Genomic DNA, 18,144 nt, shown 5'->3' on the forward strand with positions numbered 1-18,144 from the left:
AAACTGTAGCAAACTGCTACAATTTAGTAAGCAGTTGCTACAGTTTAGATCATGCACAGAGTGCTGCAGCTCTCAGGTTTGACTGCAAATGCAATACCAGCTTTTAAAAGCTGGTATTACATTAAAGGGTGATCAGGATCAGTTGATCGCTTCTCCAACACTTTGTGCCCAGGGCTCTTGCCCCTCTTCCCTCATCCTAGATAAACTACTAAAACTCCCTTATAAAACCACCACCTACAACCTCTGCAACCTCTCCCAATTAACTCCGTCAACCCAGACACCGCAAACCAAAGTGCACTGTACTTACCATTCCTCCTCCATTTGTGCACACAAAGTCTGGCAATCCCTCCCCCTCACCTAAAAGAAGTTGTCTCTTCCTTCCTCATCTTCAGAGCTCAACTCAAAAGATACTTCCATCAAAAATCTGACTGCAAGTGCTTTTCCACTGGCCACACAAACTAACTCCCTCTTCACCTGCATCACTTCTACTTTGACCATCTGTTCTCACCCGCCGCTTCCTTCTCATATTTACTACTCTGATAAATTCACATGTTTTTCTGCTCTGCTAACAATATTTACATACTGTGTCAATTGTCTATGGGAATATCTACCTTCTGCAATTACTCTGTGAATTTGTTCAGCTTTAATTTTTTGTGAATTTCTTCACATGGGACTGTGCCTACAAATGGTATTTTGTTACCAGTGACTTTGGTAAACTAAATAAAATAAATAAATATATATATAAATAAAAAGAAAAACATATTTATTATAAAATGTTGCCTTGTTTATTTTGCAGATATAATTGGCTAGGGATCTTTTTAAAATGTTTATATGGGATTTAGATGTGTTGTAGTTGTTGACAAGCTGTGAATGTTCATAGGGAAACTAGTTGATTTATTTGCTACTTATATAAGTTTTATTTCATTATGGTATAAATGTTTTAGTAATATAATACAATAGTGGTGCTGTCTGGAAAAGCAGCAGTAATAATGAGGCTTTTAATTGTGAGAATGGTACGTGTTTATTTTGTCTAATCATTATGGCTTTTATATGCATAGTGGACAGTTTCTTTAGCTGGAGAAGATTTTGTACTATGGAGTTGTGGAGAACAACATATAAGAATTCAAGAGGACATGGCCTTTGCAGATGGGGGTAGGAGAAATGAAGCAGGCCACACCTCACACTTAGGATTCTATACATTTTGCTCATACAAAGCTTCCTTGAGCTGCCAAGCACCATCTAAGCAGTTAAGTTTTAAAATATAAACTGAAAAGCCGAGTGAGTTAGATTTGTTTGTTTCAACCTCTTCATGAGAGAAGTGTCGGGCATCGTGAGGGTAGGATGAAGCCAGGATTACAAGGAAGTAATGAAAAAGGGTAATGTTACTGGAGTTTATGCAGTTGTACTTTGCACAGCTTAAAGGGATAATCCAGCAACCTTCTATCTTTATAAGGGATGATAACTGCTTAGAGGTTAGTTCATTCTGTTGATTTTAAACACTGCATTCTTTTACTGGGGTGGGGACTGGCCAGATACACACCTGCTTTGAACAGCATTTTAGTGCAAAAAGAACTTGCTTAGGTGGAGGAAGTACGTATGGTTAGTCAGGAGCTGGTATGCTACGAAACTAGAAAAATGTCAAGTTAAGGCAATCAACAAAGAGGTGTGCAACAATATGGTGTTGGGTATATATCTTGTAAAACAGGACGATGCATGCAATTCCACAAGTAACAAAAATACTAATGAGATATATGAGTATCCATTTCCTCCAGCACAAGATATCATTTCAAATTGCTGGACCCCATATATTCTGCTTACAACACAAATCTGTTATTTAACTTTGAGGAATTGGGTTACTCTTTTCTGTACCAGTCTGGAAGAGAATCAAAGTAAAAACAGAGTTAATGAACGGACATTTTGTGACACTGCAGTCCACCGCAGTTATTTCAAGTTAAGTTTATTACTGAATTTTTAAGTGTTTTTGTCAGTGGTGTTTTTCTGGAGTTTTTTTTGTATATTTGTTTAGGTTTTAGATTACAGTGAGAGGTATTTAGCTGGATTGTGTGGATGATGAGTCTTCCATTTTGTTTACAGTTAAAAGTGTATCCATTATCACCTATGCATTACTATAAATATTGAGTGTATTATGTTTTATCATTGGTTCAGTAATGTATAAGACATGCATCTGGAGCGTTTCTCACCAGGCCTCCTCTGAAAATTGGCTTAGTTTCAAGTCAGACTTTCCCAGTAAACAAATGTTGAATAAATAAATAGTATTTACTCCTAATTCATGTATTATTTTGTATTCTAATGTCTGTATTGTTATAACTATAAACATTGTGAAACTTGGCTCCACAAGCACCCAAGGAAAATGGGCCAACCCCTCTGCCCCCCCCCCCTCAAAGCTGGGTAGCTCAGTAAACAAACCACAATGATTAAATAATAGTTTAAATAATACAATATATCATGATAGTTTAATAATGTTAATGTGTCTTTAGATTTGAAAACAAAGCACTCGGCTATACTAACCTATTTGTTTCCTGCATTACAGATGTATTTTGGCTTGAAATATTCAAAAGAAATTCAAACACCACTTAATTATAGGTAAGTGAAGTAGTGGCATTTCCAGTATTTTGCCTGTCCATCTTTCTTCCTTGCTGTCTTTCTCTGGCAGAATCATGTCTGCAGAACTCGGTAGCTTTGATTTTTAACTTTAAAGAGCTTTTTTCATTTGTGGGCACTTAAAGGGTGGAAATGTATGTGACTTGACTTGAGAACAATAAAAAAGATCCTGTTTAATTGCTGTGTTAGCACATTATTTATGTCTCCATTTAAACATGCTTAATATATTGTTTTTTTGTAGGTGGTCGGCAAGATACACCCAGTGGTGGAAGTGCACCTTTGTCTTAGAAAATATGATAGATGGAGGTAAATTATTTATTTTTCTACCATTTTCTGTCCATTTATGAGAAAGGGAACAGTAATGTTGTTGCCTGATTCATGCTAACTGCTTTCAGATTCAGTTAAGTTAGCAAATGAAAAATGTAGATTTATGCTAAACAAAATACAGTTAAATAGATGGAACTCTTAACTCAGGTATGCCATCTAAATACTAGGCCACATACCTCTCAACCTCTTAGAGCAAAGACGTCTGGACAAAGAAAAAATTAATGGGGAGGGGCCAAAGACTCAAAACCAGAGTCAGATTTTAAATATTGCTTTAATAAACTTAGAAAGTTGCTAGAATAACAGGTTTTGCTTTAGCATGCATGCATTTTCTGAAGGATATAAAGTATGAAATTTAAATTTTTGTCAGTATTTAGTGACGGCAATCCACTGTGATTTTCCAGAAAAAAAACACAAATTTTTTGAGGAACAATCAAATTGGGTGGCACAGTGGTGTAGCAGTTATGTTGTCGCCTCACAGCAAGACATTCTTTGATTTGATTCTCGGCTGGAGGGCCTTCTGTGCGGTGTCTGCATGACCTCTCTGCATTCGTATGTGTTTCCTCCGGTTTACTGTGTTTTTCTGCCACATTCCAAAGACATGTGTCTGGAGCATTTCTCTCTGGGCCTCCGCTGGAAATAAACTCTGTCCTAGTTGGACTTTCCCAGTCAACAAATGTTAAATAAATAAATAATATGAGGCAAAAATGTGATCAATCTGTGAAATTCTGGAAAGTTAAGAGGTATGGAGTGCCATCTTACTTGACTCTTTCAATGCAACAAGGATTAAATTATGGTCGTAGGAGCACGGATATGGCAGAATAATCATATATTATGGGTCTTTCCTGTTTTAGCAGCTCTTCTTCAAGATATACCACTCTGACTTTTACTGCTGACCTTATTTCAGGTTCTTATATGGAACACCAGTTAAATTTTTTCAGTGGAGTACTTCCTGGGTGGAGTTCACAGACACAGTGCACACTGAATAGGGCTGATCTCCCACATCCCATCAGTTCAGCAGAATCTCTGAATTGACTCTAAAATGAAACATAACATTCAGAAGTCCCACGAAATCAAAACTTCAAAAGTCAGTTTTTTTCATTAAGACAAAACCTCCTACACCACTCAAATAGGTGGCTATTGCACCATGTTTTCTGGCTTTAGTATAATTAATTATTTTGGGGATAAGTAGAACCCACACCCATGCAGTTACCTATATGAATGAATCATACTTTTGACCACTGCAGTCACTAATAGAATGAATCAGATTTTTGACTACTTGAAAGAAAATCTTCCATGCAAAAGCAGCTATTGTGAAACTGGCCAACAAGACAAGAGTGTGATAAAAGCATGGAAATAGATGTGTTTCTCAGACAACATTGTAGCAGAGCTGCAAAGCATCATGTTACAGCTCTGCAGTACTAATATGGCAGTTAGTGTACTGTGTTGAATGGAGCAATTCAGAGATACACCTACACTATGTACCAAAGCTGTCACATGATAATGTATGCCAGCCCAGTTACTGAGGTGTATTAACTGGACAAAAAAACAGAGCTACTTCCAAGGGAAACAATTAAGCCACCAAGGATGTAGTAGTAGCACCCAGTGTATAAGCTACCCATCCAACACATACAGGTTCTCAAGTGAGTGGGTGCACGTGGCATGCACATGCACTCACATACACAGACACACACAGACACACACACACACACACACACACACACACACACACACACACACACACACACAAAAAACATATCTATACCTTCTGTGTGCATGCGTTTGTTTGGAAGCTAAGGAGAGAGCTATACCACATTAGAAAGATGTGTATGCAGGAGTAGTACTTGAAATTCAAAAAATCTGACTGCCTCATTACCTTCTCACTGCCTTTATCAATGTCATTTTTATATATCTATTTTTGGTTCCTCAACTAGTACACTGACTGTCAGCTTCTTATATAGGAAACACTGTCACACTAATATAAAACTAGGTTGCTCCCTCTGCAGCATCATCCTTAGTATAATACTGAGGACTGATTTTTCCATATGAATCAGTAACACCCTATTTCATTGCCTGACATGCACACTGTCAAAGCAAGGTCTGCAATACCAGGCTAATTAAAATGCATGCTTCTAAGCATGTGGCGATTTTGCCTACAGTGTTACACATTGTTTGGTAGCATCAAGCAGACATCAGAGTCCTTTTGCTTCATCCTTGTTCCATAATTTCTATCTGTTGAAGCACATCTAAGCATTAGCAGACCGCACCCTTCTATTGAAATGGGTGAGCAGGGACTAACTATTCACTGGTTCACTCCCACCTCATCAGCACCCAGCTCGTCCGGCACCAAGCCTGCTGTCTAAATCCAGTCTGTCTAGTCCACAGGAATTCATTCCCTTTCATCTTGTAGCCAGCTCATTAAAGGCATGTTATCTGTTATTTGTACGTTATATTACATGTTACTGCATCTGCCACCCTGTCTGTGTTGTGTTTCCTACAAGCTGTTGGCATATTGTATATCATTTCCTCTATGCAAATGTTCCTACCTGCATATGTGCTGTTAAATCTATAGTCTGCTTTGGAAATTGCCTCTCTGTACACATTTTGCTGGTATTATTCCCTGTGACATGGACCTCAGTCCCTCATTGTTGAACAAATCACTGTAATGTTCATGATAATATTATCTGTTTTCACTATATATATATTTCTCATGTGCATATCCCATGTATATTTAGATGTAGAGCATGGAACACTATGATTACACTTTGATATCAGTTAAATATCTCCTTGATTCAGCACTATGCTAGTGCAAGACCTGATCTGAACAGTACTTTGAATAATGCTTAACAATTGTTAAGCACCCCTACTCATTGTTAAGATCACTTCTGTCAGTAGCCACTAAAAGCTGACAGTGCTGGCCAGTAAGTAACAGCAGCAGAACATAAACCGGCTTCATTTCAGCTCCATTTCTGCCTGCTGTCTACAACATTACAGACACTAAAAATATATTTGGGAACCTACTGCTTCCCACAGACAGGGAAAATAGAAAGACAAAGTACTTCTCAACTGCTTTACTGGCTTTCAAAGATGGCACAACACTTTGTGCTTTTTTTTCCTGTAACTAGTGCTACATGGAGCAGATAAATCTTTATGCACTACAAAGAATTACAATCAGATCTCTGATCATAACTTAATATCATGTGTTCTTGGTACACTTAAGTGTACTTTGTAACTTAATGTCATGTGTTCTTGGCATACTTAAAAGCACTTTGTATATCTTTAGTGCAGCAGTGGCAGGTTTTTACGAAGAGCATGTGTCTCTGAATCATGAACCTTCATCATAATTGTTTATAGTCCATATCTGGGGTAACAAGTTTGTACCATTAATGAGACACTCATGAATCCCACCTTTATATTGACTTTAATAATGTTGACTGAGGTGAAAAAAATCACAAAGTAATAATATTATTATATATTTGTCAAGTTTGGTTAAATTTATTGCTCGTTCTCCATATTCATTAACAAACTTTCTTGTGGCCTTTCCCATCTCCCACTTATCCAATATGTTGATGACATGGTCATTTACTGATCAGGTCACTATCACACCCACATTCAGTGCCAACTCCAGTCAGACTTATATGAGTGCCACCAATGGCTCATAAACCATAAACCACTACTCTACCCCACCAAGACCAAAACTATACTTTTTGGAACTCCACAGAAAATTCCCCAAGCACCTGACTGTATATAACCATTCCATACAGACAACCTCCACCTTTAATACCAAGGACTATGGCTTGATCAGTCACTAAACTTCCATTTCCACACAAAGTGAGAGCCAAAATAAACTGCTTCCTCTTCTGGGCCAAAAGGAAATCCCTGTTTCTATAACAGCCAGCCAGAACAGTAAATGACAAAGGAGTTCTCCTTTCTCAGTTTGAATATGGGCTCCCTAGTTTTCTTTCTGCCTCCAAGAAAAATAGTGCCACATTTCAGACTATTTCTAATAGTATCTGCCAATTCATTAGAAAATCGCCTGTCTGTGAGCATCACTGTATCACCACAGGAAAAGCCAAATGACTACCCATAAAACAAGGTCTAACATGCTTTTAGTATTCACACTGTACAAACTACTCCATCTCCATACATTTACTCACCTTGCAGCTAAACATCACAAAAAAATAAATAAATATGTTTTCATACAACCTGAGACATTATTCACAAGCCACACTGACTCTCATTACCCCTATAACCAAACTCCACAGCACTGCATATGCTTTGCCCTCTCAGGCGCCTACTGTTTAGCAAGTTGTCCCTGTCAACATTAAGTAATCAACACTTATTCTAAATTTAGAATACAACTCCAAAAGCACTTCTTCATCCAGGCCAAGTGCTCCTGTTTCAACACAGCCCAGATCATCTACGCTATCTCCTTTCTGAGTCTCTTCTCCTCTTTCAAGATTCACTGAAGATTGATCCAGATTAGAAACTAATGTAAACATTGTATGCTACACTCTGCTTGATTGTACATTGCCTGTACTTTTTCACTAGAATGTATATAAACATTTCTTTTCTCTGCAATTAGTCTGAACTACTCTGTTATTGCTCATATTTCTGTATTTTTTTGTTTGTGAAATGTTTTGTATTTCAACAGGGCTGAGCCTGAAATTAGTCAGTATTGATCAGTGCACTAGCCCTGGCAACATAAATAAATAAATAAAATGTTAATAAGATAGCTATCATACTCCATGATATCAGTCACTTCTTTTAAAATGAAGTAATTATGTTATATTATGTTAATTGGTGTAGGCTATAGTTATTATATATTCAGTGGAAGAATAGTCAAAAACATTACTTTTCATTATACAGTTATGAAAACAAATTCTTTTATATATTTCAAAGACCAAACATAGCAAATTAAATAGATATTTAACATTTTGTTTAGGTGGAGGATTTCGTGAAAGCTTATCAGACATTTCAGAGGAGCTGTGTCCAAGCCAAATGGATGGTCCGCTACCTTTGCCTTTTTTTGTAAGAACATCCAATCAGGTAAGTTAGGTCAGTGAACAGAAGTACTGTTCTTAAAAACAGCAAACTAACATTCTCATTGGTCCTAGAACTATATTTTGTGGCATTGAAGATCTCTGGTTAGGAATAAAATAGGAAGGGCTTCCTACTGAAATTTTGAGACTTGCATTGCCAGTAACGTAAGACTGAAAAAAAGACCCAAAATAGAGGAGAAGGGTGAATAACAAACACTGCTCTTCTCTTTTAAATGCGCTTTTTCCAGGGGACAACCCCTAGCACACCTAATGGGGGCAAGCCCCCACACCAACCAAACTTATGTATACTGACGCCAAGATGTGCATACCTCAGAGAAAAGGGAATATTCCAAGAAATGTCAATCTCAGACTTAACATATGCACGCTTGATTCTCCACATTTTGGAACTCGACAATGATAGGACCTGAGATTTTAAATGGTTACAGATTGAAAGTTGCGCAGTTAGTGAATGTAAAGTGTCACAAGTTTATCATGATGGTAGTGCCTTGATAAGAAATGAGTGCCTTGTGCAAGTCTGGCTTCTAATAATGGCTTAGACAAGTATGTCAATCTGTATACTAGGAGACGGCAGCATAAATAGCCAGTGCAGGACACACATATACAGGTTTTAATATATTCCAGACACATATTTTATTACATATACAAAACTCCCTGTACCCTAAACTTACTGTCCTTGCTGTTCACTTTCTTTGATACACTACTCCTGGATGGTGATATCCATCCTAACCCTGGACCGCCCATCTCTACCTCTCACAAGCATATAACTCCTTATACACCTCCTCCAACAAAGCCCCAGGTCCACAGTCCACCATCTAAATCCCTAACCTTTTTCTGTCTCAATATCCAAAACATAGTCAATAAAACTATAGAATTGCACTTGTGGATTCAACTCCACTCCCCCCACATCTGGCTAAAATCTCATGTCTCTAATGCAAAAATTGTTCCCCCAGGCTACAATATCTTCCATGCAGATTGAATAAATAAAAGAGGTGGAGGTGTTGCCATCATCTATCCAAACCAGCCTACACTGTCTGCACTCTCACACACCTGTCCTAGCTTCACTCCTGCAGAAATACTAATTGTCAACTGTCATCTCAACCCCAATAAAAAAATAGCCATTCTATCCATATACATCCCCCCAGGTAACAACATCCCTATTCTTGAAAATTTCTTTCCTGGCTCACCTAAAATGTTCCCTATGAAACCATTATCCTTGGCAACGTGAATATAGACTGGTCCCCACTTTCTTCATCTTCTTCTCACAGCCTCAACCTGTATGGCTTCCACCAACTAATATCCTCCCCTACCAGGAACAATAAAAACTCTACCTCAGGATCCATAATAGACTGGATCTTTACTTCATATCCGAATCTGTACCATAACCAAACTCTCTAAGTGACCACTCCCCTATCTTCATCCATAGATACTCCCAACACCCTCCCAATGAACACCTTTATAGGGATTCTTGCAATCTAATTTCAATCCAGATAAGTTCAACTCCACCCTGTCCAACTTAATTTTTTCCTTCCTAAATAACCTCTCCCTCAATGATGCTGTAACGTCTTTCAACAAATTATTCCTAGATGTGTTAAACTCTATGGCACCTTACAGAAAAATCAGGGTAAAATCAAAATGTATCCCCTGGTTAACTAAGCAAACATGCTTTACCATGCATCAAAGAGAGACTGCCTGGAAAACATGGGTCAGAAATAAAACTCCTCCATTACTACAGTGTTATAAAGAACTTAGAAATGTGTAAAAAAACTAATTATCAAAGATAAAAAAGCTTTCTTTGCCTCCAACCAAAGTGAATAATGAAAAAAAACTAAAAATTCTTGTCTACAATCAATAAAATCCTCCACCCTGGAAACCTTCCTACACTAAGCCCTTTCCCTCTCAATACTGCCTCAGAGACTGCAGCTCTTTTAAATAATTACTTTATAGAAACTATCCAAAAACTAACTCATAATACTAGTACGGACTCTTCTCTACCTTTACAGCCCAGTTCTCCTTCCTCCAATACATTCTCCCTACAACCAGTTCCCACTGTCTTCATCAAATCCCAACTGAAAAATTTAAGCACTGCTCCCTTTCCGTACGCAATTTACCTCCCTACTTTCTTAAAATTGATGCTAATTTCATTGCTTACCCTGTTTCTATTCTTATAAATCCCTCTATTACTGAATATCTTGTCCCAAAATTATGGAAATCCTTCTACACCATCCCTCTTCACAAAGGTGGGAACTCTACTGATCCATTTAACTATTGCCCCATTGCTATACTATCCCCTCTTTCTAAGATTCTAGAAAAGTGTGTCCACACTCAGCTCATTAAACACCTTCTGGATAATAACCTTCTTACGCCCACCCAACATGGCTTCAGACCCCACCACAGCACATCAACAACACTACTCTTTTTCACACAAGCAGTAGCAGAAGCCTTTGACAACAATTTACTAGTCTCCTGTTTATTCCTTGATCTCTCCATATTTGATACAGTCTCTCACTCTAAACTGATAATATGCTGATGACGCTACCCTCATTACCACTGCCTATAGCATTCAAGAGCTCCTTGCTCTTACCCAAGACACATTTGCTTCTATCGAAACTTGGCTCACCGATAATCAACGTATACTAAATCCTGAGAAAACTAAACTTTTACATTTCCTTCCCAAACAACTTGCACAATATAAATCCACTTTCTCTATAACCTGCCTTAATAACACCATTATCTAACCAGAACCCCATACTAAATTATTTGGTGTCACAATTGATGACAAACTAAAATTCGACATACATATCAATCAATGCATTCAAAAAAGAAACACCAGAAACCTGGTCGCCTGTTCCATAATCATACATTTCTCACACCCTCCACCAAACCCTGACTTGCCCTGTCTCTGCTATTACCTTGCCTTCTGTATGCATCTCCAATCCTAACCAACCTTCAGTCATCACTGCTCTCCAAATTAGAGCAAACTTACAATAAAGTAGCTAGATTTGCCTCTAATCTCCCCTACAAATCCCACCACTGCTTCACCCTTAAGTCTCTACAATGGCCTGAATTCCCAAAACAATTACTTCTATAACAACTGCATATTACACACGCAGTTCTATATAATCCCACCTCCTGTCCCTCTATCTCTAACATCGTATCTCAATATGACCCTTGACATCAGCTTTGCACTGACAAACATCTCCTGGACATATACAAATCATCAAAAAATATTGGCAACTCCTTATATAAATACTCTGTTGCTCACACCTGGAACTCTCTTCTCCTTAAAATCAGAAGTATCCCCCATAAGCTCCAATTCAAACTTGAACTCAAACACTAACTAGAAAAGACCTGGCCCTGCCCATGCCAAATTCCAGCTGATATATTGTTGCTTTCTTCCTAATTTCTCTATTTTTTCTTTTCCTCCGTTCTAATTCTCTTCCCCCCCCCATTTCCTTCTTTTTTCCTCTGTTTCTTTCTTCCTTTTACTTTCACCCTTTTTTCCCCCCTTTCTTTCTACCTTTTTATCCTGTTTCTCTTTTCCTTCTAACAGTCCTACTTTAATACATTTATATATTGTCTCATATAAATACTTCTATATATGACTTATCCCTGCTTTTTATTGTGATTGATTACTTTCAACTAGTGCACAAATGTATTTCATTATCTGCTCAACTGCATGTAATTAATTCTCATCTGCTGTACTTATTGTAGTGCTATTTTTTGATCAACTGTAACTGTATCTGGATCTTTTCTCCTTGGGTCTCCACTGAAAATGGGCCCATGGCTCAGTTGGACCAACCCGGTTAACAAATGATAATAAATAAATAAAATAAAATAAATATTCAGTGAGGAAGAAACACCAGTAAAAAATAACCTAAAGAAATAAAGACCACTCCTCTTCAGAGCTGTCTCAGTTCCACCATGAAGAAGCTGGCCACTGGCATTTGACTTGGTTTACTTTTGCATGTAGGACTTCAGTATCTCAGGGAATTCCACTGTGATAAAAATGTAAGCCAGTGCCCACCCCCAGGTGACATGGGCATTTCACAAGGTGCTAGGACATGAGATGGACAGTATTTAAGTTTTGATCATATGCTGAGTTTATTGCATTTTAACCGCTCATTTGTTATATGATATAGCGTATATTGTAGGTGGTAAAGACATAACAGGAATCAAAACTGCAGACTTTGCCTCTACCAGTTATAAATAATATTATGAGTAAATAACAAGAATAAATCCAACAATATCCAAGGCCAGTATTAATTAAGTAATTGCACATTACAACTATAAATGTGAGGTCAGACTGCTAACCCTCAGGAAGTCTGGGAAGGATGTGTGTCTACAATAAACTGTTTTATAGTAAGTCTGATAGGGACCATTTTTTTAAGTAGCTTAATGCTACTTACACTGGAAGCAGATGAAAGCAGCAATAAAATGTAATGATGATGGGTACACTATTTACTCAGTGGCCATTGTGCAGTTTAATATTTAATATGCAAAATTTACATAACTCTTGCCTTTAATATATGTTCAGTCATACAGTTCATCTCTTACTGTTTGCCTTACACAATTATGCTATTTAATTACTGAGTTATGCCCATAAGGCTCTGGTGATGCCATATGAGTAGTAATGAGAACCTTTTTATGCAAGCTGCTAAACAACATGTTGCATGAACCTAAGGTAGCTGAAAAGTGCTCTGCTTCCTAAATTAAGTAAATATAGTAAACTGGGTTATTCCCCATAGACAATTGATTGTCTGTGGTCCAATGTGCACTGTAGGAAAGCATTTTTAAGAGACCTGTTCTATATTAAAGGGAAGTGTATGTCATTTATCTCCTTGGCTTTCACAGTAAAGGTCTCATGCAGATGGTAATGTGTCAGCAGTGTCTAAGTCATTTGGAAGTATCCTGTGGAGTACTGCAGACAAATATAATTTGTAAGACTTAATATGGTAAAACATCAATAAACAGATAAAAGGGCATGAAATAAAACAGAACAAAAATCTGTTGCTAAATATATTAAAAAAAAGGTTTAGTCATGTATTTCCAAATGGAACAATTTTTTTTGACATTTTTGAAATTTATGCCGACTACTCCTCTTACAAATATTTAACTTATAACGGAAACCATAAACACACACAGAAACTTTGGAGTACTAGAATCTTCCAAATTCTTGGATCTTTCCAAAGCTTTTGACACGGTATTTCACAACAAATTCCTACATCAACTGTCCACTCTTGGACTATCACCCACCATACTACAGTGGTTTAACAGCTACCTATCCGATAGGTCCCAGTGTATTAAATGCCAAAACACACTCCCTGTCTATCTCCATATCACCTCAGGTGCACACTAAGGCTTAGTCTGAGGACCATTCCTTTTTAAATCTTTATAAACAACCTCCACTCCATTACCAGCCAAGCCAGCCTCATACAGTATGCAGAATGCTCATCACTCATATGTTCCAAACACAGCCTAGCACAACTGATCCAAATGACCTAGGAAGCTTTCACATAAGTTCAAATCTAGCTACAAAATGCCCAAATACTGCTAAACCTGAATAAAACTACATTACTTCTAATAATTCCCAAAATCCCAGGCAACAAAATATAAAAAAGACCCATCAAAAGCTAGATATGCTCTACAGACACAATTATTTCCTATTTATGCCATTAAAACCACTTTAGCAAATACATTCCTTCTCTCTCCTTACTGTACTGGGCCACAATATTCAGCACTCTACAAGCATCAATGTTACAAAGGTAGAAACATGCTATAACAAAGTTGCCAAATGTGCTTCTAACAACAAATATCACACACACCATTGTTCTGCCCTTAAGTCTGAACTGACTTGAATTAGCTCACTCGCTTACCCTCTTTCAACTTGCCATCACCCATAAAATATTGCAAAAGCCCAATGCCTGCCCAGCTTTAAACTCAATACTAAATATCTGTCACCCAAATATATCACTTAGATCCAGCAATAAACAACTACTGAACATGTTCAAACCCCAGAAAACTGCAGGCCTTAGCATCTATTCTTGCCCAGATGCCCAAAAATTGAATACCATTTAACTAAATATAAGATTCTTATGAAACCTCCCTGCCTTTAAACACCTATCTAAATATCAGCTGTGCTTCTGCTCCATTCCTTGCTGATAGCCCCACCTAACTCCTTAACACTTTCTTCTCAAGGTTTTCTCTTATTTCCCTTCCCCTCCCCTTCTTATCTACCACTTCCTCCTCTAATTAAAGTCTACTGCCTGCTGCCAAGCACTTTGTAATATTTCATGAATAATAAATGCACAATAATGAAATATCAACTATGCTTTTCATTTGGTCTCAAGTGTTTTTAAAACTTTTTAAAACTTGTAAATAGCAACAGAATGCTATTCATATTATATGCTCATATTTATACTACTATATACAACATTGCACTTTTTCTTAATTGTTTTATTAATTAGTAATTAAAATGCAATGACATTCAGATCTCATAGTCAGCTTTAGGTTATGTTATGCCATTGTACTCAAAATTATACTTTTTACAATGTGGAGCTTTTTAGCTCAGGCCTCTTCTGAAAATGTGTACTGAATGACCCGGTCAACAAATACCAAATAAATAAATAATGATGCTTAACTGTACCTGATGTAGGTCAGTTTAATATAAATGTAGTTAGTACTGGTAAAATATACAAGTAAAGTTTTCAGCAATATGTCTTCAAATAGAAAGAGTCTGCTTATGTTCTTTAATTTTATGAATGGTGCTGTTTATCTAGACATGTTAAGTGTTCAAGTAATGTACATATCTATGTACGTATGTGAGTACATACATATATATATATATATATATATATATATATATATATATATATATATATATATATATATACACACACACATGCACACACACACACACACACACACACACACAAGCACACACACACACACACACACACACACACACACACACACACACACACACACACACATATACATATGCATATATATGGCTAAATTAAAATGTGGGTGATGAAACCTGGATAATGCCAAAATGAAGGATTAATAAAGGATAATAAACATAGTATTTTAGTGAAATAGGTTAGGGTGAATTGGCAAGCCATTAACCCACATAGTAATTTAGGGTCCTCTTTTGGAGGTAACATGTATCTTCAGTATGCTGTTTAGAACAAAACTAAATGGTTAGCTTAGGGGGTTTAAATAGATGATGTATTTAGTGTTTAACTTTATGAGGCCCCTATCTTCTTGAATTGTTTCACTTAGTGCTGATGAGTCATTGAGGTATTATAGGTTAATAGGTAGGTACTAGGCTATCTGCCCGAAGGCATTTATAAGCCTAGCCAGAATGTGTTGGCTTTCGCCACCCCCTTAGATTAGTTCCCTGTACCTCTGTCCAGCAGATCCACTGAAGTGATCCCCGGGGGAAGCTTTCTGTTTACCATCCACTCGTCATGGTTTCTCTTGAAGAGACTAGCAAGGAGCTCTGCCTAATGTAGACTGGAATCTTGTTCCAAAGCATGGGAAGTCTCTGGGACAGGAATCTATCCCTCCAGCACAACCTATTTATTGTTGTGGTGAGGTTTAGATCCCTAGAGCATGTGGCTCAAGGGGATAAGGGTTTCTTTAGGTGGGGCATGTCCATCAATTCTGGGTTGGTCATGGCCTTGTATGTCAGGCAGAAATCACCTCCGAGTAGGCGATATGCAACCAAGTACAGCTGCACTTTCTTCAGTCGAGCTGCATAGGGCATCTGTTTGAGGCCAGTGATCCTCTTGGTGAGGTACTTCTGTGGTCTTTCCAGCTGTTGCAGGTCTCTTGTAAGGTACATCCCAAATGGGGCATTGTACTCTATGATAGGTCTGATGAGTGATGAGTAGAGGGGCACAATGACCTCTTTTGATCTGTATGCAAACCCTTTTGTGATTAGGTGGGCCACAAAGAAGGATTTTCTAACCACTTTGGCAATGTGATTATCAAAGGAGAGATTACAATCTACTTGGGTCCCCAGATCCCTTATTATGTTTTCTGTATTTAGGGGACTACCACCTATGTGGTCGTTTCTGGGTACTTTGTTTTTTTCCAAAGGGGATGACTATGCACTTTTTGGCATTTAGCTTGAGGCCATGATTTTGACACCAGGTATCCATCTCAGTGAGACCCTTTTGGAGGATGTCTTTGTCAGCCGGAAAGTCAATTATAGCCCCTAGTTTGCAGTCATCTGCAAACTTGGTCAGCCATAGTCCTCCTGTGCTTGACTGTACCTCTGAGAAGTATATGCCAAACAGGAGGGTTCCTAGGACTGAGCCCTGGGGAACACCACTTGTAATCGGTTTAGAGTCATACCTAGCTCCCGCAACTCTCACCATGTGGGTTTTGTCCGTGAGCCAATTGGCAAACCATCTTGTAACATAGGGGTTTATGTTCAGGCTGGTGAGCTTGTCTATAATACCAGAATAGGGAATGGTGTCAAAGGCCTTTGCGAGGTCTAGGTAGGCTGTATGTACCACCTTTCCCTTGTCTATAGCCTTGGTAACTGTCTCAAAGACGTCCACCAGGTTTAGGAGGCATGATCTGCCCTTAACAAAGCCGAACTGGGTAGGGTCCAGTGTTTGGAGGTTCCCAATGTCTCTGTTAATGAGTTCCATGATGATGCACTCCATAGCCTTGCAGACCAAGCTAGTCAGGCTTATAGGGCGATAGTTCCCAGGATCTGTTGTGACTCCACCTTTGTGGAGCAGAATAATCGTTGCTGTGCGCCACTCTATGGGTACGTAGCCTGTGGAGAGGCTGAGTTTGAACAGTGTGTTTAGGTGAGGGGTTAGTTCGTCTTTGAGCTCATGTAGGACACAGCCTGGGACACCATCAGGTCCCATTGATGCTGTGTTTTTGGCTTTGGAGAGGGCTGTTTTAACCTCAGTGTCTGTGATTTCAGGGGCTCTACATTCTTCTGGTATGGTTATGGGCCCCTCTGGGGGTGAGAGGGGGGTGAAGTTTGCACTAAACCTGTCTGCCAGGATGTTGGCAATATCGCTTGGTTCAGTATATTTTGTGCCATTCTGCATTAACTCCAAGCAGGTCTGAGCATTGCCACTTATATTCTTGACGTAGCTAAAGAATGCCTTGTGGTTATCTTTGGAGTCCTTAGCAATTTTTCTTTCAAAGCTCCCCTTGGACAATTTTATGAGGGATCATAGTTTCTTGCTGATACTGATCAGGGATGTCTTCCCTTCTTGGGATTTTACTCTTTTCTGTACTAGTTTCCTCCTTCTATTGCATAGCTTGTTTATGGCAGGGGTCTACCAGACTGGTTTCCTTTTTGTGGAGAAGTGAGTCTTGGTTTTGCTTGGGAAAGCACGAGCCATGCATTCTTGTAGGTGCCCATAGAATGCATTAGTAAAGGATTTTGCAGCTTAGACAGCATTATCCTTTAGCATGGGGGCTTTGAAACTTTCCACCTCCATCTTAAGTAACGTGAAATTTGCTTTTGAAAAGTTTTTCACTGTGGTTTCCTTGTCCGGGGGTGTGGGCAGAATGTGGATATCCAAAGTGATTTGTTTATGGTCAGATCTAGCCAGCGAGGGGTTGACCTCCGTTGTGGAACACTGGTCGCCCATGTTGGGGATGACCAGGTCCAATATATTGTCACCTCTGGTGGGAGTGTTGACCAGTTGATCCAGAGTGTTTGAGTTTATAAATTCTAGGAAATGTTGGGCAAGGGAGTTAGTACTTGAGTAGTTCTCCCAGTTAATGTTTGGGTAGTTGAAATCACCCAGTATTAGGGTGTTTGGTATTTTGGCAATATTTGGTATTTTGGATGAAGAGGTCTGTATTTAGGAAGTATTTACCAGTGGTACTTAAACTAGTTTATTGATTCTATATAATGTTTATAATGGTGATGAGCAGAGAATGTCTTTTTAATGGAATACTGGGCCTCCATGATCCCTGCTGGTAATGTTGATGGGTGACAGAGGTTATCATACTGAACAAGTAGGGTTATAAAAGACGGGAAATATTAAAACTGATAACTTTGAATATGAATGGAGATAGGATGAATCAAATGATGTCAGTCTTTGATTATGGGTTGTCCATGGGAAAAAATGTGCAAGTTAATAATGCC

At 38.3% G+C, this 18,144-nt stretch overlaps 1 protein-coding gene across 3 annotated transcripts in view; it reads left to right on the forward strand.

The window, feature by feature from the left end:
• Positions 1 to 18,144, forward strand: part of LOC122813455 (E3 ubiquitin-protein ligase HECTD3-like) — a 770,789-nt gene that overhangs the window by 477,893 nt on the left and 274,752 nt on the right. For all 3 annotated transcript variants that reach the window (XM_044085771.1, XM_044085770.1, XM_044085772.1), the window contains 3 exons: positions 2,552 to 2,604; positions 2,864 to 2,928; positions 7,892 to 7,995. In XM_044085771.1, the coding sequence (XP_043941706.1) occupies positions 2,552 to 2,604; positions 2,864 to 2,928; positions 7,892 to 7,995 (222 nt within the window). The remainder of the gene's footprint in view (positions 1 to 2,551; positions 2,605 to 2,863; positions 2,929 to 7,891; positions 7,996 to 18,144) is intronic.

This window comes from Protopterus annectens, chromosome 10.part0, assembly GCF_019279795.1.
Source record: "Protopterus annectens isolate FY-2018-M chromosome 10.part0, PAN1.0, whole genome shotgun sequence".
NCBI classification, from domain to species: Eukaryota; Metazoa; Chordata; order Ceratodontiformes; family Protopteridae; genus Protopterus; species Protopterus annectens.